Raw genomic sequence first — 25528 nt, forward strand, 5'->3', positions numbered from 1 at the left:
CTATATCTATGCACTCGTCAGATAACCACAACTCGCACCAATAGTGGCACTGACTGGCTGAGGATTGATTGCACAGCCAGGCCGCCTCTTTAGGATTGTGATAAACAGCACAAACTTTCCCCAAGTACAATTCAAACATTATATAGCTTATAATATTATACAATAAAAATTTTCTGGTTCCTAATTGTATTGAATTCTTGAAAATTCAGATGGTGCTTACTATCCAAATCTAATTAGGTACTCCATATGTTTACAAGTGAAATGTTTCTCTTGGCCAATGCAAAACTTTGAATAATAATATCTTTAATCATCAAATATTTATAATTATTCACTGAAACGATTTCAAAAAGTATTGACAAGATTATCTTTTTTTCTATGTATAAATTACTGACAATTATATTTGTCACACTAGATTAAGTGAATAGAGTAAGAAATCAAAACTTTTTACTTAAAAAAATATGGGACAACTTAAACAGTCCATTTTATCTTGAAAATTTTTAAGTCACTAGATAGGGAGGAATAAACTACCTTGCCAAGAGCCTCCGTTGTGAGGGCAGATCTGATTCGATCTCCCATTATCATCCAAAAAAAACCGTTTTGTTACTTGGTAGTTTATAGGTTTCAATAAAATTAATATGAACGGGTCAGTAACTATATTACATCTGATATTGATGACGTATTCCTCTTCTGTTTCGTGTTACAACAGTATAACGTATAAACTATTAAGAATAAAGGACTAGAAATGTTATAAAACAAAACACAGAAAAGGCAAATACCAGAGGTCTAAACAAAAAAATGAACCTGCTGATACATGTGAATAGAAACAAACACGTATGAAGAGAACCAAAATCCAGTACTAGATTAACAGATTAACAAGAGGCCTAAACACAAGTATTACGTCGTTGCTTCCATTGGTTTAAAGGCAGTCATAATAACTGAAAAAATGATGAAGACAGGATACCTGCCTAAAGAATAAATTTATATCATACAACAGATAGGAGCAGGAGAATCAATCTCCTTGATTGCAAAGGTACTGCATTGATAAATTTTCTAAGCTATACTGAGGCACAAATCGTTTTTGTACAAATGGACTAATTACCAGTAATAGTCCCTAATCTCTCTCTAGTTGCAATTTACAATATAGAATTGGATGTAACCTTTTCTGTGACTACTATCCCAAAATGGGGCGACATGTAAAGAGCAAAGCTCTTTTCCTAGCCATTCCGCCCCCAACACTTCCCATCCCATCACCCCCCCCCAATTTTCCTCTACATGCAAAATATACAACCAATATATGGCAGTGTATTTCCTACCAAGCATCTAGAAGGTACTAAATGAACTCTATAACTCCCATTTTTTTGTACACATAATATCATCTGTGCTCATCTTCTTTCGAGAATAATCACCCTGTCCCCTCCAATTTTTCCACTTTGGTCAAAGGCAAGCATTTCCCATGGTGTTCTCTCATGAGAATGTTGACCATCGATATTTTTCCCCTTCGATCATGAACAAGCACTTCCCATGGTGTCCTCTCACCAGAATGTTGACAATCAATAACAGACTGGTGAATAGACTCAACTCGATCACACAACTATCCAGTCTTAAGGCCTCATCAGGCTCTGCATGCAGCATCTGCTGAGTGCAACCTGCTAATGCAGTTTCCAGTCAGCACATGTCAAGTATCAGTTGTGACACCTCTTGCTCTTTTTTAGCAGCATTGACATGTGATTAACATATTCATTGCCCATCTGGGTACCACCCATAAGCCACTCTAGAGCTTCAGAAGCTGCATCTTTCTCTGCACTCTTCTTGTTGTTGCAAGGTCGCCCCATGATCTGCATTCCATTGAACTCTACAGTAGCTCTGAACTGATTATTTGACAGTTGCTTCACTTTATATGTAGGGGCAGTATACCCGGCCCTTGTAACTAAAGTTTGAAGTTGACTCTTAGAGTTATCACCGCCAGGTCCACTTTGAGTTCTAGAAGACAAAGCCGGAACCATTGGTGAGATAGATGATTTAGTAACAGCAGGCTTTAGAATCTGGCGGCAAAACACAAATCGACCATCACATTTGTCCTCTGTAACAAGAAGCTTAATGGCAAACAGAAGGTCCTGATAAGCGCATGTATCCATTCTGGGATTTTGGAGCTGCAAGCAAAATAAATATTATTGTAAGACTTAACACCAGACAGCATTAAGCTGTAAATGTGTGGAGTGACTTCATATCTAATCAAATTGGAGAAACAAAAGCCTCCACAATTAGTCATACTAAGTGAACATTATATTTATTTATATATCGACTCCCATTGAAATTTGGACTCAGAGAGCTTTTGTAACGAGAATCAAATTTGCAACGAGCTTTTCTTACTTTGAGCTGTATGAAATCCTCCAATTCTCTCTTCAGGTTCAAGTATGTTTCTGCCATCATAGGTTTCATAAAAAATTCCAAGTATCCTCCCAGCATTTTCAGATGTCCATCCTGCCACAACACAGTATTGAGTGGAAATGAGGATTGCTTAAATTATAGTAGTACACAGAACCAAAGAGTTCAATTTAGACATTACCATGTTTCTGAAATGAGTTAGAGGATCAAGGAGTGGAAGGGTGGTTAGTCCCTCTCCCTCCATCTCCCCCCTGAGTGGTGGGGGTTCGATCCTCACCCCCACCCCCCCACATCTTACCCAAAAAAAAAAAAAAAAAAAAACAAAACATTTCTGAAATGAGGATTGTTTTAGGGTAAAGATGACTCTTCTTACCATTTCCCCTTTGTCAATGTTTCCTCCAAATAGCAACACCACAGAATCCGACACTGCAGTTGAATCACGCAGGAAAACTGAGTTGACTTTAATTTTCTCATTGAAAACAAGCCATGGATATGGAATTTTTGCCTCACGGGCATTAACAGAATTCTGCAGCATAGAGACAAAGATTAATTCCTCAAGGATACACTGGATATATTATTGAATTTGAATTTTAAATACTCAGTAAAACAATTAATTGTGTGTTTGGTTTCATATCCAAACAAGAGAGCTGAAGAAATGATCTTACCGAGTAAAGGTGCACCTGACCATCTTCCATTGTCTTTAATGATAAAGATTTCTCATTGTGCTGTGGGAAAAATTAAGCCCATTAGTACATAGAAACTGCAGTCTGCAGGTGTGATGAAGCAACTGAATTTAAAGATAATAAAAGAGAGCAGCAGAGACTGAAGTAATTCAATTAGCACATAGAAACTGCAGTCTGCCAGTGTGATGTAGAAACTCAGCTTATAGATATAGAGACAGCAGAGACACACAGCATACCAAATCATTTTATGATCATGCAAACCTTCTAATTTGTCCAGCTAACTACCTCATTATAGCTCCAATCAAACTTCTTCAGTAGTTTAAAAAAACTAGATACCAGCTCTGGTTTGCTACAAACTCCACCCCCCCCCCCCTCACCCCCCTCCCCCTCCCCACAAAAAAAGGCAAAAAGAACGCAAACATATAGTGACCCCTAATGTTGGGGGCAAACTTCTACTTTTTATTTCCATTAGCCCTGTTGAGGTTTGACTTAACCATCCAATGTACATAACTGAATTAGTGACTTACTATCACAAGTGTTTTTTTTTTTTTTTTAAAAAAAAAAAATTTGTAACAGTTTAAAGATATTTTAATGTTCAGTTTTATTGGACTAATATATCTTAAAACAATTTTTGGAAGTACAGTCAACAAACAGGGTCTTCAAAAAGGGTTTTTTAAGAAACAACTAGTAGATATGCAAAGTTATGGTTGTGACCAAGAAGGGAAATGTGCAAGAGAAAACAAGCTAGTAATGGCAGAAGTATCACTCTTACAACTGAAGATTGATTCTATTTGAGCAATGGGGGAAAAAGAAGTGAGGAGTGGAACAGGAAGGGATTTCAAAAAATGGGTGTGGAGGATAAGGAAAGGGAGGTAGGGACCAACAAAGGGGATGCCAGTTCCCAGTAGACAATATGGCAGCATGGCCTTGATGACCACTGATATCACCAACAAAATTCAAGGAAAGATTATATGTTGTGGTTTAGATGTAATAAAATTTAAAGATGTTTTTTCTTCCTAAAGTTCACTTCCTGTTATTTATTCAAGGGATTCCTGACGATATAGCATCGCAAGGTACATTGGCATGATATGAACCCTTGCAAAATTCATAATAACATAGATTCATGCACAATAGTTTACAGGATACTGATTGCCATGGAGTGAGGAAGACAGGTTTTAGGCTTTTAGCTAATAGTTAAACCACTCACCACAACAGAGCAGATTCCTGGATACAATCCATAGCATATAACTGCACGGACAAGCTTGTCGCCATGGTTCCATCCGTTGAAGGAAGATGGGTTGTCATCAACTAGTCCGGTATCCTTCAACAAAGTATAGAATTCCTTCCGAAGGGAATCAATTGCTTTCATGGACTGTACTGAGAGAAAGTTTTTCCAGCAGTAGTCATAACCACTGTATTCTTTCTCAGCACTTTTCCAGCCATCATAAGCACGCACAAGTGCAAGATGGTCACTATAATCACGCGAAAATTGAGCTTTAGCAGCCTCTGCAAGCTGAAGAGAAGAACCAACACAAATTTATAAAACTTCAAAAATATCATAACTGAATTGCATTAAGTTATTTCAAAGTACATAAAAGAACTAAACATAAAGAAAATAAATAGGTACACTTGGGCACGTGACCCATGGAAGGGATTAAAAAGTAAAATTGCCATTCAGCACATAAAGTGTGAAAAATTTAATATGATGGAAACAGACTGAAGTACCCTGACAGGCAACTTACAAATAAAAAGAAGCATACTACACAAAATCTCATCAGAATACCTATATTACGGCCCTTGTACCCGCTCTTATTCACCATGTGAATTTACACAAACATCATCAAAGGAGTGTTTGCATTGAAATTATAATGGGGCTGCAAATTTTTATGGTACTTGTTGGGGTAAGATGTCCTCTAAGTCAAGCATCCAACACTGTTTTCCTTATTCCCCATACTCCCAATCCACCCCCCCTCCCCCCACCCCCTTTATAATTTGTCATATTAGAAAAACTACCAAGTCATTGATATTATTTGGACTCTAGATGTATTTATGTTTGAATTCTAGTTATAAACTATAATTCTCAAATGAGGAACAGAGTTGTGAATTCCAATTCTTTGATATAGCAAATGACCAATGGATTCTGAATTTCAGATTTTCATTGAACCAAAAAGTAGGCAAATTCAAACATTCATTCAGACACTGCATAAAAAGCCTTATTTAATTTAATAAAATAAAAACTTGCAGTAATAAAGTAATAAAGTATTATTAGCTAGGATTCAAAAAAAAAAAGGTATTATTAACTTGCAAATTTATATCAACAGCCATTGATTTTTGGACAGTCCCTAGCATTACTCCACTAATTCTTGGAGGCAAATGATACTACACATATTTTCAAATTCGCTACATTGTCTGTCAAAATGAATAATTTGATTGTTTTATACAGAATCACAGATACCACGTACAAATGAAACCTGATTAATTGGATGTCTATCCTTCCATATTGAGAACCCCACTTCACACTAATAATCTAGTAGGAGAACAGAAAGTCTTGAAAGGGAAAAGAGGATGACAAAGCAATTCCATCGATCCAAATTGTTTATAACTACGGTTCCATTGTCAATAGTAAAAGTTTCCACAAGACGAAAAAAAAAAACCTCCATTTGACTGATTATTCGTGATGAAAAGGGTCTACAACAAGATATAATGCCTACTAAATTACTCTTTTTCAGAATATATTTAGGCCAGAAGGTAAGTTTTACATTCAAAAGCATAACTCAAGTACAATAGCACTTGACGCAGGCAATATGTGGGATCATTTTTCAATAATCTACAGCTAGTTTTATACTCAAGCACAATGCTACTAATAATATTTACTAACAATTTTAATGTTTAAAATAAAAATAAAAAACAAAAACCTACTGACTAAGGATATTACTGACATTTTAAGGGAAAACCATCTTTCTTACCCCTTACCTTGGTACTTTCACCAACCCCTAACAAGTGATTATAAAAGTACTGATGTTAATTAGTTGTCGAATATATAGTAGGCCGCTTTTGATCACACTTTGATGTACCATATAAACCATGGTGAATGAATGCAAACGTTTGCCTAAATTAAGATCAGTTTTGTATTCCCTATCAATTATGTCAAGGACTTAATTTACGTCAATGAACATAAACGTTTGCCTAAATAAAGATCGATTTTGTATTCCCTACCAAAAAACCTAGGTAACATGGAAATGACAAAGGTTTCCCAAGAGGGAACATTATAGATTACGGTAAACCATCAATTTTGAAAACAAGAACGAACACACACACACACACACACCCCACACACACACACACACACACACACACACACACACATATATATATATGGGAGGGATCCGTTGAGAATAGGTCCATATGTGAGAAATCATACTTATATGAGGATTGAGTAAAAATTTAGAACATATGACTAAAAATTTAGAACACATGATTTTGAAGTTTAGAACATATGAGTAAAATTTAGAACATCTGATTTAGTTTAAGAACGTGTGAGTAAAATTTTAAAAACTTGATTTCAAATTCAAATCATATGAATAATAATTAGAACATCTGACTTAAGATTTAGAACATGTGAGTTAAAATTTAGAACACTTGATTTAAAATTTATAACATATGAGTAAATTTTGAACATGTGAATAAAAGTTTGGAACATACGACTAATAATTTAGAACATATGATTTAAAATCTAGAACATATGATTAAAAATCTTAGAACACAATGCAACTTACAATTTAGAACATATAAGTTAAGATTTAGAAAAATAATTTAAGATTTAAAACTTGTGAATATATATATATATATATATATATATATATATATATATATATATATATAAAGGAAGGGTTTAAATTAATTATAAAATTAAAATCGTCTTTTAGTCATAAGATTTTATATCAAGATATTAGACGAATGCGAAAAAAAAAAAAAAAAAAAGAGTTATAACTAATAAATATAAAATTCAAGTGACACGTAAATAATAACCAGCAAAAGAGATCACAAATCTTAAAGAATTTCAACAAAATGACAATTACCTTTTTTTGTAAGGGGTTTAAACAAAATATTATAGGGGTATTTTTGTTTATATTTTATTTTTATTAGTTGTAGGTGAAGATTAATAATTAAAAAAATTAATTTAAAACTAATTTTGGCTATGGAGAGGGGGGGGGGGGGTGGAGTATTGACTTACGTCTTTCTTGTCCATAGGTGTCAGAAAAGGATCTCTTACACTAAGGCCAGCAACAATGGTCAATACAGGATCCAGGCAGTTAAATATGGCACCTAACACCAGCATTTTCCCAAGTTTTGGCTCCATGGGTAGCATTGTCAGGTATCGACCTGCCAAAATATTGATGACATTAATGTTATCAAAAATTAAATTAAAAATTTCAACAAAGATCCCAGCAGGCAGAGAAGACTGCATAATATATCTGACCACACACCTAGAACAGTGAGATTTTCATCTGCGTCCAACGCCCTGATGACCTTCAAATATTCTATAGCATTTTGAACCTATAAAATTAAAAGCATAATATACATAAATGGATGAATGTTGTGAAGAGTGCAAATTAGGAAGCCAAAACAGCTGAAGCGAGAACATTCCAAAAGTATAATTTAACACATTTCACACTAAGAAAAGAAGGATCTAAAAAATTTAAGAATTTAAAAGTTACCGCCAGTAGTTCGGGTGACTGTAGAGCACTGGACAAGAACTCAGAGATACTGCCAAGTTTTAAACTTTTGATCTGCAAGCAGAGAGACTGTAGAGGCGTCCTCAGAATTTCTGGAAACTGGTATTCTGCAAAAGCATCATACACACATCTAGGATAGAGATGGTAACATTCTCCAGGTTGAACACGGCCAGCCCTTCCTCTTCTCTACATTAGTAAGGAATAAATTCAGTGAGGACATTTTCAGCGGCCAACAAGTACTTTATTAATTACTACCTTTATTCTTAACAGTTCTTTAACACTTTCCCCATTAGTCTGTTCCTTAAATTTTTTAAGCTTTTACTTTATTCTATTTATGGCAAACTCAATCAGCTACCTTACCCCGCAATATTTACACTTTCCCACTAACTCTCTCTTACTTATTCCACATTTTTTCTTACGCCAACTCACCTTTTGACTCCCTCTCTCTTACTTAATCCGCTTTTTCTTACACCCACTTACCACATAAACGCTCTAATTTCAATTGCCTAAATTCTCATGAGAATAGTCAACATCGAGAACAAATAGGAACACAGGTAGTATGCCAATACATAGACTTCAGTGATGCTTCGGAAAATAAAACTTAGTTTTAAAATTCTCTATGTATATTGTGCATTACAAGATTTAATTAACACCTATTTGTTTGAATAATCTTGGTGCTAATTCACCATAAATGGCTTTAAACAAAAGGTTTTTGTCATACTACCTTTCAGCTAGATGCCTTCTCAAAAATATTCATTTAAATTATTAAACACCTTTTATATGGTTTTCGTGCTATTTACCATGCTTGAAATTTAAGTGACCATTTTGTCCACATCATCATGAATAATAGTCATATGCGATATTTGCAACAACAACAAAGCATTATTCCCAAAATGATTTGGGGTCGGCTAACATGAATCGTCATAAAGAACCGTAAGATATAAAGAAAGGGACATAACAAGATAATCACTTAAAAGAGTTTGAAAAAAGGTGTGTAAAATGAGAAAAAGAAAGAGCATTCAAGAAAAATTAAGGGAGTTTTAAAAGAGAACCAAGAATAAAATTCAAAAAAGTTTTAAAGGAATGGTTAAAACGTTGGGAGTAAAAAACATAAAGGTTTGAGAAAACTTTAGCACAGGAAATCAATACAGTTCGTAGAACACGAGTGAAATAAAATAATAAAAGTAAATACTACCTCCGTTACATATTAGTTGCAACTTTGGAATATTTTATCTCTCACAAATATTACCCAAAGTTGCAACTAATATGTAACAGAGGTAGTACTAAAATAAATTTTAAAAAGTATATATATAATCATGACATGTTGTTGACGTGAATTTTCTCCCTTCACACCCTATCCAACACCATATTTTCCTTAATCCCCAAAGCACTCATGTCACTCTCAATCACCCTCTTCCAAGTTTTCTTAGGTCTTCCCCTACCTCTCGCGATCCCAACAATTTGCTCACCCTCTTCCAAGTTTTCTTAGGTCTCGTATGCGACATTTATAATGGAAAAATAGTCAATTCAGGTGGCTGTAATTAGTAAAAACTAGTTTAAAAGGTATGAGGATATAACACATTTTTTATATTAGTGATTTCTCAAAAACACATTTCTTTAAAAATATTATATGAAAGGAGAAATGATGAGGTGCCAGGGAGTCAAGAATTTCCTTTAATTTGCACAGTTATCCTGGCATACAAGGGATTTTAACAGCTAGATGGTGTTTTAGGCAGTACGACCATAGATTACATTAAAAACCTCATGCAAAGAATGATGGCTTTAGTCAAGAAGTTATTTTCACTCCTATGGTGTGGATATTCATCACCTAGGCTTTGTGTCAGCGTTGCATATGAATACATGAGAGTCAGACGAGTCATGTTTCATGCACATTGAAGTTGTCACATACATGGACAAGGGTGCAAACTTTAAATTTGTTGACACCTAATAAAGCCCTAAAGCTGAATAATTCAATTTGGAACACAATGCTTCAAAACTCTTTGGGATAGGTACATGTGGACCCTAGCTAGGCCACCTACAGTCCATGATGAGAAATTGTGTGTATTTTAGTGAATGCTAAAACTGTTGATATAGATTAATAGTTATTCATGAACTCCCTTGATTCCATTGTTATTTGGGTCACATTTTGCAAACCCACTCCAAATTTTCCAAATATTTACAAAATTTGCACTCTGAATATTCCATTTTACTTCAATCAGCATCAAAATTGAAATTTCAGACTTTCGTCTCCATAATTTAACCGTCCCTTGTGCTCTAGACACAACTGATTACGGAACTTCATCTTGTAGAGACTTTGTCAACTCGTCAATAAACACTGCAAAGAGAAACAGATTTGTATTGATGAGTGTCCCTCTTACACTTGCTCTACCAATTGTTCTCACTATACTGTACAGATCCTCCACTGATACTCCTGTCACCATATGCTAAATGAAATTCAGTTCGAAATTCAGCAGACATTAACATCTAGTTTCCATTCAAGATTTCAAGGTACCCCTAAACCCCGAGCCAATCAGCTCTATTACAATGCAAAAAAAATAAAAAATGTCAGAGTTCCCGGGATCCAATAAGGAAGAAAATGTTTCATTATTCACTCCGTCCACCATCTAGGCAAGTGGGCATTAATCCAGGATAGCCTTTACATTGGCAGGAGGGGAACAAAGAAAATGCAGTACAGGTTTATGAATATACAACACCATATGCTAAAGGGAGATGATGACTCACTCATTCAAACCCATACACACTCAAACATGTTGGACAATAAACAAGAAAAGAATGAATTCACCGGGATAAGCCTGAAGTGGTCCTATCTAAACAAATATGATACAAGTTCACAACGAAAGTTTCATATCCTTGAATATGTGTTGGACGCAAGAGAAAGTTACCTGTTGGGCAGAAACCTTTGCAATCCAAGAAGGAAGCAAGCAAGGAGTATTATTTAAGGCATCATATGATGTCTCCTTTGCCTTGCCACAGTCAACAACATAAACCACATCATCAATGGTGATACTCGTCTCCGCAATATTAGTAGCCAGCACTATTTTCCGCACCCCATCTTCTGGTTTCTCAAATATTAGCCTCTGTCCAAATCAATATGCTCAATGTAAAATTGATGACAAATGACAAAAGAAATGAGGAATGAAATAATGACATGAAGTTCAGATGAAATGCCATCTCATAGAACAGGCAAGAAGAAATGAGTTCAGTTACAAGTAATATTGCAAGACAAGCAATTTACCTGTTCCGAACTTGCCATAGAACTGTGGCAAGCAAGCACCAAGACTTTATTTGGATCCCCCAAGATGGGATGAGCTTGGAGTTTGTCCTTAAGTGAACTTATGTCATCCCATCCAGTCATGAAAACTAGCACAGCACCAGGCCCTTCATTTTCACAAATATTACATAACAGATTTTCAATCAGATTAAACCCCATGGAATCTGGATTCCAACAAGCTAAAGATTCCCTAGTCTGTGTACTGTACTCTCTGAAGTCAGCAGCAGCAAGAGCATCCTGGAAAATTACAAACATAATATAAAAAATAAAAATTTAAGACTACAAAAGAGACATAGTAAACAAAATAGAAGTCCAAGCCATTTAGCTGCTTACCTCAACAACTGAGGCAATTTGACTCTTTCGTTTCCTGAATCCCTGTTTGTTCATCTTCCATGATCTATCTGGACCATAATCATCTATCTGATTGTAAGGAGTCATTCTATATCCAGACATTTCCAATATATCTTCAAGGAAATGAGTTCGAACAGGGTAGGTGAATCCCTAGAAAATCCAAAAGTACAGAGGTAAACGTCAATAAGTTCAATCAAAAAGCAACAAACCAAATAACCACTATGAACATGAACTGTAGCTTTTAAAGAATTGCAAAGTCAGAAATTACAACGCCAGCGTATCAAGCATCATCAAAGATTCAAATAGATTCAGGGGGTTGCAGACGCCCTAAAAATCCTTGGTTTACATATCTAATAGATAAAAATTAGGAAATTGTTTGGTTCAACTAAAGGGAAAGGAAAGAATGAAGAAAGAATAAAAATCCTTATTTTTTATTCGGAAAAGAAAAAAGGTCTTTGACTCTCAAACTACGACTAGAATATTAGAAGAACGAAAACTCAATACCAATGGATCTCACAACACCAATCTAGTGCCTTCCCTTTCTCTAACCACCACAAGGGAAGCATTTAGTATTCTCTAAATAAGTGATGCCGACATATACACTGCTGCCTTCGTAGTTCTGAAATGTGCAAGGCGCAGCAAGGCACGAAGGGTCCCTGGGGTCTCCGGCCTAGGCACAAGGCGAAGGCATGCACCTTTTATAAGCGAGGCACACCCTTTTCACCTTTATTTTCTAAATTGTGGAACATTAAATCAATAGAAGAAGCCCAATTTTAGTAAAATTTAAGGCAAAAATAAAAAAATAAAAGGCTGTAAACATGGAACTTTAGATGTAGACACAGGCCCACATGATTATAAGTTACTTGCAAAAGGAGGCCCTAAAGCTCACATGAAGACACAGAAGAAATACAAAATTTCTGTCAACAAAAAGAAAGAAAGAAGAAACAAAGAAAAGAGGGTGACTTAGTTGTCATCTGAAGGCTGTCAGCCTTGGGGGGCATGGTAACAGAAAAAAGAAATAGAAAGGAGAGGCAGCAGAAACACACGATGAAGAGAGGTGAAAGATTGCAGAGAGAGAGAGAGAGAGTTAACCTTGATAAGCTTCACCGGCAACAAATTTAGTGCTAGTAATCACTTGAGAATGCTAGTCGACAAAGTTTATCATAACTCCAATTGTCAGTTTTACCAAACTTTGCATATTAAGGTTTAACTAACTGTATTGGGGACTACTAATTTCGGGTACAAATTATAGCAATAAAAGATTTGGTCAAATAGTTTTAAATTTTAACTGACCAAAAAAATTGATTTGTCTTAAGTTGAAAAATCAGATCCTCTTATTTTTTTCACATCACTACAAAAAGCGGTCAAAGGAGCTGCTCTTATGCCTCGCCGTAGTTGGCTGAACACCTGCTCTTCCTTGTGTCAGTTTGTTCCTAGCTTAGCCTAGCCCTTCAAAGCTGCTATTCTTGGCCTAGACTTGTCCCTCGCCGAGGGCACGTGTTTAAAATTAAGGTTACCCTTGATCACTTTTGTCTTGGTATTTTCCTCAATGCTTCCATTATCATATACAAGGGTTTCAAACTCAGATCCGGATACCAGAATATGATCAGACTACTAGAACAGCTGAAAGCTAGGATGTTGGTCCATCTATAGTAATAATCTGATGCTAGGTACTTCTCTTGTAGCTTTACATTTGTTATTGGAAGTGAAGGGGATCTCACAGGATGGTGCAGCTGGACTGAAAGTGGTCAATATATTAGTAACGGAAGGCAGGCCTAGGTCAAGAAGGGCAGATAGGTCATGGCAGTGGTGTAGCTGGTATAGAATGGTTCCTGAGCTCAAGCAGAGGTGGAGAACTGGAGACGGAATATATGAGGGTGATCGGTGATGGCAAGATGTTGGTTGTCGTCAAGGTGGTGAGAGTGGTGGATAGAGGTTTGCATTGTTTATTGCATTCGAGGTATGGTAGCCACACACTATTTTCATTTGATGCAATTATAGTTTATCGTCAGGGTACAGCTCATGATTATAGCAAAACAAGTCGAGCCATTTGATTAAAGTGTCAGGGCAGCTTGTCCTTCAAGATGAATAATTAAGAATTTCAAAATAAATAATAAAGAATTTAATCTACTATTCTATTTATTTAAGTCAAAGTGCAGCTTCTTGTTAGCGCATAAATAGTCTTGGTGAGCTATTAAGACTTGGGTTCCACACATAACTGGATAAAAACTGACATGTAAATCAAGGACAGAACTTAAGAGTCCTATATAAAGATTTTGGTCTTCCAAGTATTACAAGGTTCAGGCAGGGATAAAGGTTATGAATAGCCTTGTTTACCTAGCGTTTTGAAAAAAGATTTTAATTATTGATATGCACTTCAGCTTGAGAAGTATTGCTTGCATTTTTCAAATTACTTACCATTTGATAGCTGATGGAAAATTAACCTTTATGCTTCAGTAAAGAAAATTTGAATTTTCACTCTTGGTGATTAAAGGAAATTTCTACAGGACAGTAATTAGACCGAAATCAAGGCTCAAAAAGTTGGGCATTTAAGAAGTTAAGAAAAATAAGTGTAGCAGAGATGCATATGTTGAGATGGATGTTGGGAACACCTTGAGGGACAAAATGGGGAATGTAGATATTTGTCGGAAAGTTAGTTTGCGAATATTGAGAATAAGATTAAGGAGACTCAACAACCTGGGTTTGGATAAAAGACATCAACCTGGGGATGTAAGGAAGGTGGAGGGTTAGGATGCCGGAAATTTCAAAAGATGCCAAGTGAGGCCTACGACTTAGATAGAGAGGGAGTCAGAAGAGGAAATAATAGAGGAAAGAAAGAAAATGGATTTGCAGGAGCAAGTGACAATGAAAAGAAGAAAATTAAAGAGGATATATGTGGACGACCATAGGAGATGAATTCTCAATTCATGCAACCGATACCATCCATGTTGTTTTTCAAAGAAAGTTAAAGATGGTAAACCAGCTCTTCGACTTCAAAGATTATTTTATATATGAAAAAATCATTAACACACCTGCCATACTTAACATGATAATGGTCTCCAAGATTAGCCCTGTGTTTACTTGTGTAAACTCAAATGACCTTGCCTAATTTGCATTGATAGTACATAAATATTTTTCAATGTTTCACAATTGGGACCACTTTGGTTACCTATTATATCTGGTTGTGCAAGTAAACAAAACAATTATCTTAGGGTGAAGTGCCTCATCCATGTGAAAACAAACATAAGTTGTAGTTGGTAATGTTTTATCAATTTGGCTTTGATTAATGGGTTTTATGTGGCATATCATGGTTGTACTCTTGGCATCTGTGGTAATTCTGGGTGGTTTAGGAGGGGTATTTTAACAGAATGAACATGTACATCTCATATTCAAGTATATACAAAAAGGTGGATTCATGCAAAACATTTTACAACAAGAGATAAAGCTAGAGATATAGAGACCAAATCAATACATCTTCAAAAGAGATAACAAAGCAACGTTACATGGAACGTGGGACGTTCCGGAACTTGGTAAGGGAACGGGAACATGGAACGTAGCCTTTAGAGTTCCCGGAACGTATAGTCATTTATTTTAATAGTGTTCTTTTAATTTTATAATTGATATTTACCATAAATTAATTACACATACATTAAAAAAAAAAAAAAAACTGATAAAGCTGGAAATTGTAATTAGTGTATTGCCCATGCTATACCACTGTACACAGTAAAATAAGTTACTGATTACTGTGTAGGCAATTTAATTGGAAAAGGGGACACGGGGGTCCACAATCTTTATTTATTGCTCTAGACTTGTTTATTTACACATTTCTTCATCTCCCTCCTCCATTGATGAAACCTTTAAAGTGTTTTAAGCTTTCAATTATACCTGAAATTATAAACAAATAATAACCCAATTGTCACTCAAGAGTTGCGACTTAGATCTTACTACAATCGGGTTCTCCGTCATCGACGAACCAGATCGCGAACCACCGCGAACTGGAACGCGTCAGATCCGCGTTTTGGTTCGGATGTTCCAGTACGGGGAACGTTATACCGTCCCGCGTTCCGGGTAACACTGTAACAAAGTTGGAAGTTGTAGCCCAAAAGCATGTAAGGCATAATATACTTACGTGGGAAGATTAAAGATTACCTTAAGAAAGAAATGAGACTGCCAAGGAAAAAATATTGCCCGGTTGTGTTTAATAAATTAACTCATTTACTCATTGTTTGTGGCAAAGAAAGAAGATTCTTAAATGCATAGAAGAAAGAGAGTTACGTTATATGAAGGAAAGGATGAAGCAACAGGGAAAGAAAAAAAAAAAGATTGTTCAATTTACGGAGCTTATGGACATATTCTTAGTAATATCATACATGATCTTTTTTATTGGAATGTAAACAATCTTGAAAGGGCACAAAGATTTACTATCTTTTAACTTATTAAAACTTATTTTAGTTATAATTGTACTTAGGTAACCCTTATACTGAACTTAACTGAACTTATTACAACTGAAACAAGTGAAATTAAGGTGAACAAGACAGGCCCTAATTTGCAACACTTCCTTTTTCGCTAAGGGCCCCACTATCATCTTAGTATTTCTTTCTCCTACTAACTCCAATTTCACTACTTTTATATTATTTCTCTTTACCACTACCAACAAAACATATCCCCGCCAGAACAATCATATTATAAATTATATTATAAAATCTCACTTTGGTCCACTACCAACTAAATATACCCCCGCCACATATACATTATATTATAAATTCTCACTTTGGTCCCCACCCTATATTTATTCTTAAACTATGTGTCAAATCTAGTGTTGTGAACTAGTGATTAATTTGAAATGGAGGGAGTAATTAGTTGTAAGAGAAGAGAGCGGATGGAACTATTGATTGTATTTGCATTTCATTCTGCGTAGGACAATGCAGCATGCATGAAGCACGGTAAGAATTTAAAGAGATAGCCTTCAAGACTATCGACTACATATGGGTTGACTATATATGTGTCGACTTTATATCATTGGAATTATAAAGCATATTAGTTTATCCTTAGGGTAGCATGTATTTAGATAGAATTTTAATAAAATGTATCTTATTTATTTGCTTCTAGTGAGCATGATGATAGAGCTTCTAAGAACAATCAAAAGTTGTTTTAAAATCCTGATTAGACTTGCATTCAGCTATCTTCAAGAGGGAGACCCATGCCCTTACTCCCTTGTGTGTTTATTGTATTTTGACTTATTTTAATTTTTGTTCTCAAACATTTTCATACAAAAATAAGTTTATTCTAGACAATTTAAGCTTTTGTTCAGACATCATAAGATTAAACAACGCTGTGATGCTCGCACTCGCTTATGTACCCAGCCGTACCCGTTTCGACGTGACCGGCCTGGTGTGGATACGGAATACTGGTCGGACCTGGGAAGGAGAAAGTGGACTCGCTGGTTCTGTACTTGTTCTTCTGCAAAAGGAATTTTTGACTCTTCTATAAGTGGGGGTGGGAGTAGGTGTGGGAAAGTGAACCATTAACCCATGTGACATAAAACTGCATTTATTATCTTTGACTTTTCAAACAGCTTTTGATTCTAACTTTTACAGTTATATACTTTCCCCATACATCTTATACTTTTAGCCCCTTTTTATTTGTATTCTTACTTGGTAAGCTGTACCAAAAAATTAATACTTCTACTTCATAACCATGAAACTTTACTTTATTAGTTTATTATACTAGACTTTTTTAATTATTAAAAAAATTCAGTAAAATACATTTAAAATTCACATAAACTATTTTTTAAATGTCATGCCCCCGAGTCCATATTTAAAATTTGGAAACTTCTTAAACGTGTCCCTGGATCCTTAATTTCAGAATTTTTTGAGTTTGAAACTTGGACCCTAGTCCAAGCATCCTAGGAACAAAGTACAGAGCCTCAAAGGTCATATGATAAGCTATGAAGCAAATTAAACAAAATGGTAAACAAAATCCCATTTTCATAAAGGCATAACCTAAAATTCTATAAATATTTCCAATTCATCCCTCAGGAGCAAGCCAAGCAACAACAAGCTAACCAAAGGAAAACTTACCGGGATATGGACAACGGGAGCACCACCAAAATAAGAAGAGAATAGCTCAGCATCTAACGTTGCACTCATCAAAATTAACTTTAACTCCGGTCTGTGAGAAAGTAGCTCTTTAAGCACAATAAGAAGAAAATCTGGAAAAACAAAAGCATTAATTAGTATTTGCTTACACAAGTAATACAACATGGGTATGAATATGATGTTTCCAGGATGTAGTTTCACCTTCATTCATCCCACGTTCATGAATTTCATCCACAAGAACATGAGTTATGCCCTTCAAAGTCCTATCAACAAGTAATCTTCGCAGCAAGATGCCTGTTGTGCAAAATAGAAGCCGTGTATCTCTCCCTTTCATTCCCTCCAGTCGAACTTTATAGCCAACCTAGAACAACGAAGAAAGTATGGACTTAAAAACCAAGTAAACTTACAGATGAGGTTAATAACAACAGAGCACAAAGCCTCAAACTCACAGATTCTCCCAATTTCTCCCCCCGCTCTGCAGCAACCCTTTCGGCAACTGACATAGCTGAGATTCGTCTTGGCTGAGTACATATAATACTGCATGAAGCTCCACGGCTAGATTCTATTTCAGACTCCAGAATAAACTGTGGAATTTGTGTAGTTTTACCACAGCCTGTTTCCCCAGAGACAATTATAACCTATTATATGACAGAAAAAAAAAATTATTTACAATCAGACATAGAGATAGGAGATAAACTTCAGCTTTGGTATGTAGCATCAGGGGGAAACGCCATATTTAGTAGAAAACAAAAAAAAAAAAAAAAAAAAAAAAAAAAAAAAAATCCAAATTAGGCTACAATCACCTCAGATAGTGGAAAGCACAAGAAAAATCAACTTAAATATATATTTAAGAAAAAAGAAGACAACGAAAAATTGATCAAGTAAAAGAATAACAAACAAAAATACATAAAACAGCTTAGAGTCCATGTAGGTTTCAATCACTGACATGGACCCACAAGTTTCCAGGTCCAAATTTCGAAAACAGACACAGACTATTTCCTGTCAAAAAAAAAAAAAAAAAAAGAAGATTAAATATTTAAAGAGCACAAGAGAGAGATTGAGATCTTGAAATCATATAAGAAACTGAACCCTTTCCTCTTTAACTCTTTAAATGGTCAGCAACAACCCCACCCCCTTCCCCCTTTCCTCGTTTTCCCTTATGTTCTATCCATTACCAGCTTCTTGTCAATAGAACCTTCTTCCTTCTGTTTCTTTTTGTGCCATCAGCCAGTGATGAGCAACTAGGATACTACCACACTGTGACCTCTCCCCAAGGATGGAAAACTTAAGTTTCACTCTTCTCAACAATTGATGGCATGAGTTCTAGATCTACAGAAGAATCTTCAGGCCAATCGAAAAATAGTCGAGAAAGGAGAAGAAAGAAGGGAAAGTCATAGAAGCTGACTTTGCACCAACATAACAGCAAAAGTGGAGTTATCCTAGCCCATCTGTCAAATTTGATGAATTATAACAAGAGTTACCTGATTACTTGATATAGCTGTTATCAGAGCATCTCTCTCCTTAAACGCTGGAAGGCTTCTGCGAAACTCAAGAATTTTCCTTCCTTCAGAGCATTCCTGTCACAAATTTAATACAACTCTATTAGAAAAATAAGAAGTACTAGATTGAACCTACTCTTAGGAGCAATAAATCTTCAGTTTTAGACAACAATTGTATACTGTAAGGATGAACCTGCCAAGCAAGCTGCTGATCACGAAGCTGTAAGTTTCTTCGCCTAATAATTCTCTCCATGACAACATTGCTAAGATTCAGAGGTTCTGGTTGCTCAAAGAGACCTTCATCGGCAGCTATACTACCACTACTGCTTGATCTTGAAAACCCATTGTTTTGTAAAGCATTTACACTCTTAGATTTATGAGAAAGGTAGTCAGCAAGAAAAGCATCCACTCTCCTTTGCAAATTACAATCTACTACAACCTGTGAATAGATTATAGCAAGAGCTAAGAGAGTAAGAAGTCATAAAAATGAGTTGTAAAGAGAATTGAAGATCTGAGGAATAGCAGAGTTGGCAGTATATATATATAAAGAAAGGCTCTCGTGAAAGCCCCTCCTTTATAAATTGTGTATTCTAAGATTTGTAATCGTATGTTTTAGATTTTACTAAGTCATATGTTTTAAATTTTCTAAAAAAAAAACATCATATGTTCTAAATTATTACTCATATGTTCCAAACTTTTACTCACATGTTCTAAATTTTACTCATATATTCCAAATTTTAAATCAGGTGTTTTAAATTTTTACTCATATATTCTAAATCTTAAATTAGATGTTCTAAACTTTAAATTAGGTTTTTCAAATATTTACTCACACGTTCTAAATCAAAAAAACAGATGTTCTAAATTATTACTCATGTAGATGTTCTAAATTTTTACTCATATGTTCTAAATTTTAAATCATGTGTTCTAAATTTTTAATCATATGTTTTAAATTTTTACTCGTGTGTTTTAAATTTTTACTCATATGTACTAAATTTTAGATCGGTTCTCATATAAGTATGGGTTCTTACATATGAACCTATTCGCATATAATATATTCTGGCAGCTCACTAACTTAGAAATATAGGAGAACAATAATCAATGCAAAGTAGAACAATGAGATGACAGCATCAAAGTGTATTGGGAAGTAGAAGCTGGAGTACCTCTCTCTGGGGACGCTTTTCATCAAGATCAAATCTATAGTTAGGCAGTGGAATCTTGCTAAATACAACTACTTTGATGTATGAATGGCTGCAAAAGGCAACATATAGTATGAGAATAGAAGCAGACTAAAGCAGCAAAATCTTTATCAAACTCAACATACCTATATAAACCCATACTATTTGCCAAAGAAGCTATCTGTTCAAAGTCACGTCTGTCTTTTTTATCCCTGGATATCAATTCTTGCTTATCCTTGTCTCGTAGAAGCATGTTAAACTTCCATTTCCATTGATCCACATTATCAGCAAATGAAGCAGGCTGAAACTACATTGAAATTTTAGTCAACATATTTCAAGACATCAGAAAATAATAGAGAAAAAAATTGACAAAGCCGAAAAAGCATGATAGAACTGATCAAGTTTACACACAAGCCCTCTTTCTCTCTTTCCCCTTGTTCCCACATAACCTTTATATTCTTGTTTGTGCTGGCATCAAGTATATTGTGGCCAGCAACCCTGTTTCTTAGATTTTGAAGTTGAATTTCTTTTCTTTAGGGTTTTTTTTTTTTTTTTAATCAATATTGCCTTTTCCTGAAATTGAGAGATTTTTTCACAATGCATAGATTTTTAATACAATCATAAGCCATCCTTTGTTTTATTGGGTTTGAGGTGCAATGCGGCACAAAGGGTCCCTGGGACAAGGTGCAATGCGGCGTAAAGGGTCCCTGGGGCCAAGGTGCAAAGCAAAGGTGCACATCTTTTGGAAATTGAGGTGCACCAAACTACCAAAGAGCCTAATTTATGCTGTAAACTAGTTGTACTTTCTGCCACAGAGAAGGTGTGAAAGGGTATCACCACTAAATTAAATGCCTTCTTTAAAAAAATGAAAAATACAATAAATAAATAAATAAAAAATATCAGAGAAGCGGGCAGGACTTGAGGAGGGGCTCACTAACTCGCTATTTGAGAGAGTGGTCACCTACCTAGATGGGAGTGACTAAGTGGGACAAAATATATAGAAGGGAGAAAGCATTTGAATTTATATAGGGCTCCTGCTTGCTACTGGTAGTATAAGGTAATTGAAGTAGCAGGGAAATAAAAGACGTAGATCGAAGAAGGGAAGAGATAAAGAATGAAGAATGAAAAAAACGAGAGAGAGAGAGAGAGAGAGAGAGAGAGAGAGAGAGAGAGAGAGAGAGAGAGAGAGAGAGAGAGAGAGAGAGAGAGAGAGAGAGAAGAGAGAGAGAGAGAGAGAGAGAGAGAGAGAGAGAGAGAGAGAGAGAGAGAGAGAGAGAGAGGCAACGAATGTCATACCAGCAACCACCAACTTGTCAGTTTTTTTTGGTCATTAGGGATTCCAAATACGGAGTTAGAATGAAGTAATTTCATGCAATTAACAGAGGCCTTTTGCTCGAATTTACATCTTAAAGATTGGGTTAAATTAAGTTTGAATATACTGTGGTATTATAATTGATTTCAACCCAAATTTTAGTTTACGAGGAAAAATTAATTTTAAGAACATACTGGATAGAGTGTGTAATTTTGTTGCATACTTGCATGTGAATAAATTTCAGGAGAAATAAACATCAACAGTCCCAATAATGGCAATTCCATTTTGAAAAGTTCCAATCTAGTTAACCATTTATACATGTGAATAAATTTCAGGAGAAATAAACATCAACATGTGTCACTTCAAATTTATTATCAATCTCACCCCTCTCCACCCCCTCTACCAAGACCCTCCCCCCCCCCTTCCACTAAGCCACCACAACTCTCTCTCTCTCTCTCTCTCCACAAGTCCAAACAACAACCTTCTATGACCAACCCATTCAGCCCCACACTCCGACATCATATCACCAACTCACCTCCCACCCACCCCTTCTACTCCCAAAAGCCCACTTTGACCGCCAAACCTTCTTCACCAGCCTACTCGGCATCCCTACCATCATAAACTCATCTTTAACGCTTAACTGGTTCCCCATTATTATTTTTTTTCTTCTTACAATCGCAATGAAAGCCAACCCCATTGCATTGCATCCCAAGTAATTACTCCCTCCCTCTCCTTTGCCGCCCTACCTAAGATAAGTTCAAACAAACATTGATATTTTATTCATGGTTATAGAACATTATCTCTTAAACTTTCAACATCACAAACTTTAAGCAGCTTGATTTCCTACTAGTTTCTTCACGAATCAAGTCTTAGGAAAATGGACAAAACCCAAGTTTCATACAACTACCAAAACTTGTTATGTTAGTTATGGCTAAAGGATGTTTACTTAAGCTACATTCTTATTAACAGCAATAAGGATGGTCGTAATGATACTAAAATAAATAATTTTAATAGGTTCCTTTTAGCAAAATAACTAAGTTGAACAAAACAAGTTCAGTTTAACAAGAATAAACTCTATAAGCTAAAGAGAACAAAATATTGAGGTTCAATCGAAGGAATTTCTAGCAAGTTGAGTCTTATAAGGTCATTTTTTACAATCCATAACTTAATCCCGCTCTATCTCCAATGACAAAGAATGTGTGGAAAAGCACTTCTTCACAATTAGTATTAGGTATTCCCGGAGTACCTAGCTAGGCCAATCTAATAAATGGGCTAGAAACCCAACTTAAAAAAAGCGCGCTAGAATTTATTTCATGAAATAACAAATTAACAAAACGAAATAACATAAAAACATACCCCTATATAAAAAATAAATAAATTAAAAAAAACGGAAGAAAAACAAATCAATTCATTTCACCATCCTCATTTCACTCTCCACTATCACTCATCTTTTTTCTCTATATTTCACCATTTGAAACAGTTTGAAATTCTCAATTGCATACATCAAAGACGTATTATATATTATTCCACTGAAGCAGCAAGTAGTTCAAGTCCATTAACTTAGTTAAAGGTATATATTATTCCAGTTACTAAGCATGTTATTTATTGCAATTGAACGTATTATTTTAGAACTACTCAATGTTATTTCAGATTTTATGATTTTATGAATAATCAATGTTATTTTACAAATAGAAACAAACTATTATTATAACCAGAAATATTATTTAAGAACTAATAAATGTTACTTCTGATTATATTATTTTAGAACTAATAAATGTTATTTTATAGATAGAATATATTATTTTAGAACTAATAAATGTTATTTTAGATCCGTAATGATTTCCGCATCAAAATCAACAAGAGCAAATTCATTACCACTACAACGAGCATTATCGACCTCAATACCTAGCAAATTGCGCAAAATCATCTTCAATTTAGAAAAGTAATTGAGGAAAAGAGATGAGAAAAAGAGTAATTGATTGGATCGAGTGAAAACTCAGAACGAAAAATTTGCAATTGTAAAAAAGAGGATTAAATTCATAGAGATTGAAAGAAAATAGAGGGAAACAAAGTATATCAGGAAGAAAAGGGAGAAAATTGGGAAGAAGGAGGGGGTAATAGAGGAAGAGGCTAACTATATACCTATTGCCCAAGCTAAAATCGACGTCGTTTTGACCCTGGAGTACCATGCTCCGGGAGTAAGACAGAAATTGCTCTTCTTCAAAGGTGTTATAGGAGAACATTACGCCTTTTCTCCACAATCAAAGTGGTCATTGCCACTAATAACCTCAATGCATATTTTATAACTAAAATAACATCACAATCACGGCAACTCAAATCTGCAACCATCGAATAAAGATATTGCCCTGCATTTCCTTCATCCCAAATCTTAAGTATTGTAGGATTTTAATATGATCCTATAATTTTACAATCCTATGATCGAATCCTACCGTTAAAGATAACATGGAGTTTTTTTTAAGTACATATGCAAATTTGTTTAAAGTATTCAGCCATAGCTACTAAATAGACATAATTCAAAGAAATTTATATTATTATGTCAATTGATAAATTGACGTTGATCATATTTAAAAGTAAACCATATTTTGACTAGCTTGAACACAATGTATCGTTAATTATTGCAGTTAAATGAAAATTGAACTTAATGGAGCAAAGTAATGTCAAAATGTAGGATAATGTATACTTTTTTCGCTTGTAAGTAGGATCATACAATCCTACTATCTGATTCTACCGATTCAACCCACCCACCTCAACGATCCCAGTTAGGATCTCCCAATCTTGATAACCTTGCCTATAATGAGAAGAAAAAAAAAAGTGCCACCCCTCTCCTATGAAATGTTGGCCTGAAATTATTTTTATTCTCTCTCCATCCGCCATCTCTACAGTTGATACACTTTCAAAAGTACTACAAATGCTTCATAAATGGCAAGCTAAAAGCAAGTGAGACCAAAATATTACTTCCATTATGCTACAAAATAACATCAATAACCCTTTTAATCATTATAATTATAAGGCAATACTTGCTACACTCTTCAAATTCCATGCAACATTCAAATTAATCTACCTTAAATAAAAACCAGCAACAATAAATTAAATGCAGCAAAAGTGAGAGTACTTACCCCAGAAGAATACGAAGGCGGCTCAAACTCCCCGAATTCGCGGTCAGACCCCTCTTCAGAAACTTCATCAGCAACCGAACTTGGCTGATTATCACTAACTTGACGATCATACTGAAACAAATTACTACTCTTCGGTTGACTATAGAACTTATAGTGAAAACTATTCGAATTTCCATTCCCATTCCCAAATCCCTTACTCTGTTGCTTCGGATTAGGAGAAGGAGACACATTCCGCTGTTGATTAAATTGAAAATGCCCAATTCCACCACTTTGATTCTGACTATTACAACAAATTCTAGCATCAAAATTAGGGTTAGGGCTTGAATTAACAGTTTGATGATTGTCGATACTACTGCTGCGAACTGGAGATTGTGAGCCATTGGGAGGAGAAGCCGGAGAAGGGACGGTGATAACAGACCTGAGCCGCTGGTGCGGTGGCACGTACACCGTAGACGGCGGCCGATCTTTCATTATCTGTAGGCGTATTTCTCTGCAAAATTTAAGGGTTTTATTGTGATTGAATTTGAAGGGTAAAGTGTGAAGGATGAAGATGAATTTAGGGTTTTAGTGTGAATTGATGAGAAGGAAGAAGATGATGGTGTAATGGGAGTTAGAGTTGATTGTTGTGTGTCAGTTGAACTGGTAACGGAAGAAAGTGTCAAAAATACAATGCCTGACCTCTGCTGAGGTGTGTAAATTCTGCTTCAGTTACTCCGCAGTTTTTAACTCCCTCCGTGTTTCTATTTCTGTTTTTGGATAGTATGTTATACCCTTATATTTTTAACTTTATTCATTGTACTTTCTAAATTACTCTTAAATTTTACATATTCCTTGCACTTTTTTCCACTTTCGCTTCTTAA

At 35.3% G+C, this 25528-nt stretch overlaps 1 protein-coding gene across 2 annotated transcripts; it reads right to left on the reverse strand.

The window, feature by feature from the left end:
- Nucleotides 1-936: 936 nt before the first annotated feature.
- Nucleotides 937-25528, reverse strand: LOC110715019 (DExH-box ATP-dependent RNA helicase DExH5, mitochondrial-like). Of its 2 annotated transcripts, none has more exons than XM_021893590.1 (19): nucleotides 24669-25528; nucleotides 20366-20526; nucleotides 20205-20292; nucleotides 19238-19483; nucleotides 19027-19122; nucleotides 17995-18183; nucleotides 17747-17906; nucleotides 17528-17658; nucleotides 11430-11597; nucleotides 11061-11333; nucleotides 10708-10902; nucleotides 7787-7990; nucleotides 7556-7625; nucleotides 7303-7451; nucleotides 4276-4581; nucleotides 3051-3110; nucleotides 2759-2911; nucleotides 2371-2481; nucleotides 937-2150 (listed from the first exon to the last, which is right to left on the reverse strand). In XM_021893590.1, the coding sequence occupies exons 1-19, from the start codon at nucleotides 25137-25139 to the stop codon at nucleotides 1683-1685; spliced, it is 3699 nt and encodes a 1232-aa protein (XP_021749282.1). In that variant the 5' UTR covers nucleotides 25140-25528; the 3' UTR covers nucleotides 937-1682. The 2 variants fall into 2 exon arrangements, with proteins under 2 accessions (XP_021749282.1, XP_021749290.1); XM_021893598.1 differs by having other exon boundaries at nucleotides 1683-2150; nucleotides 20366-20520; nucleotides 24669-25139.

The sequence above is a fragment of the Chenopodium quinoa genome, unplaced genomic scaffold (assembly GCF_001683475.1).
Source record: "Chenopodium quinoa cultivar QQ74 unplaced genomic scaffold, ASM168347v1, whole genome shotgun sequence".
In the NCBI taxonomy this organism is placed as follows: Eukaryota; Viridiplantae; Streptophyta; class Magnoliopsida; order Caryophyllales; family Amaranthaceae; genus Chenopodium; species Chenopodium quinoa.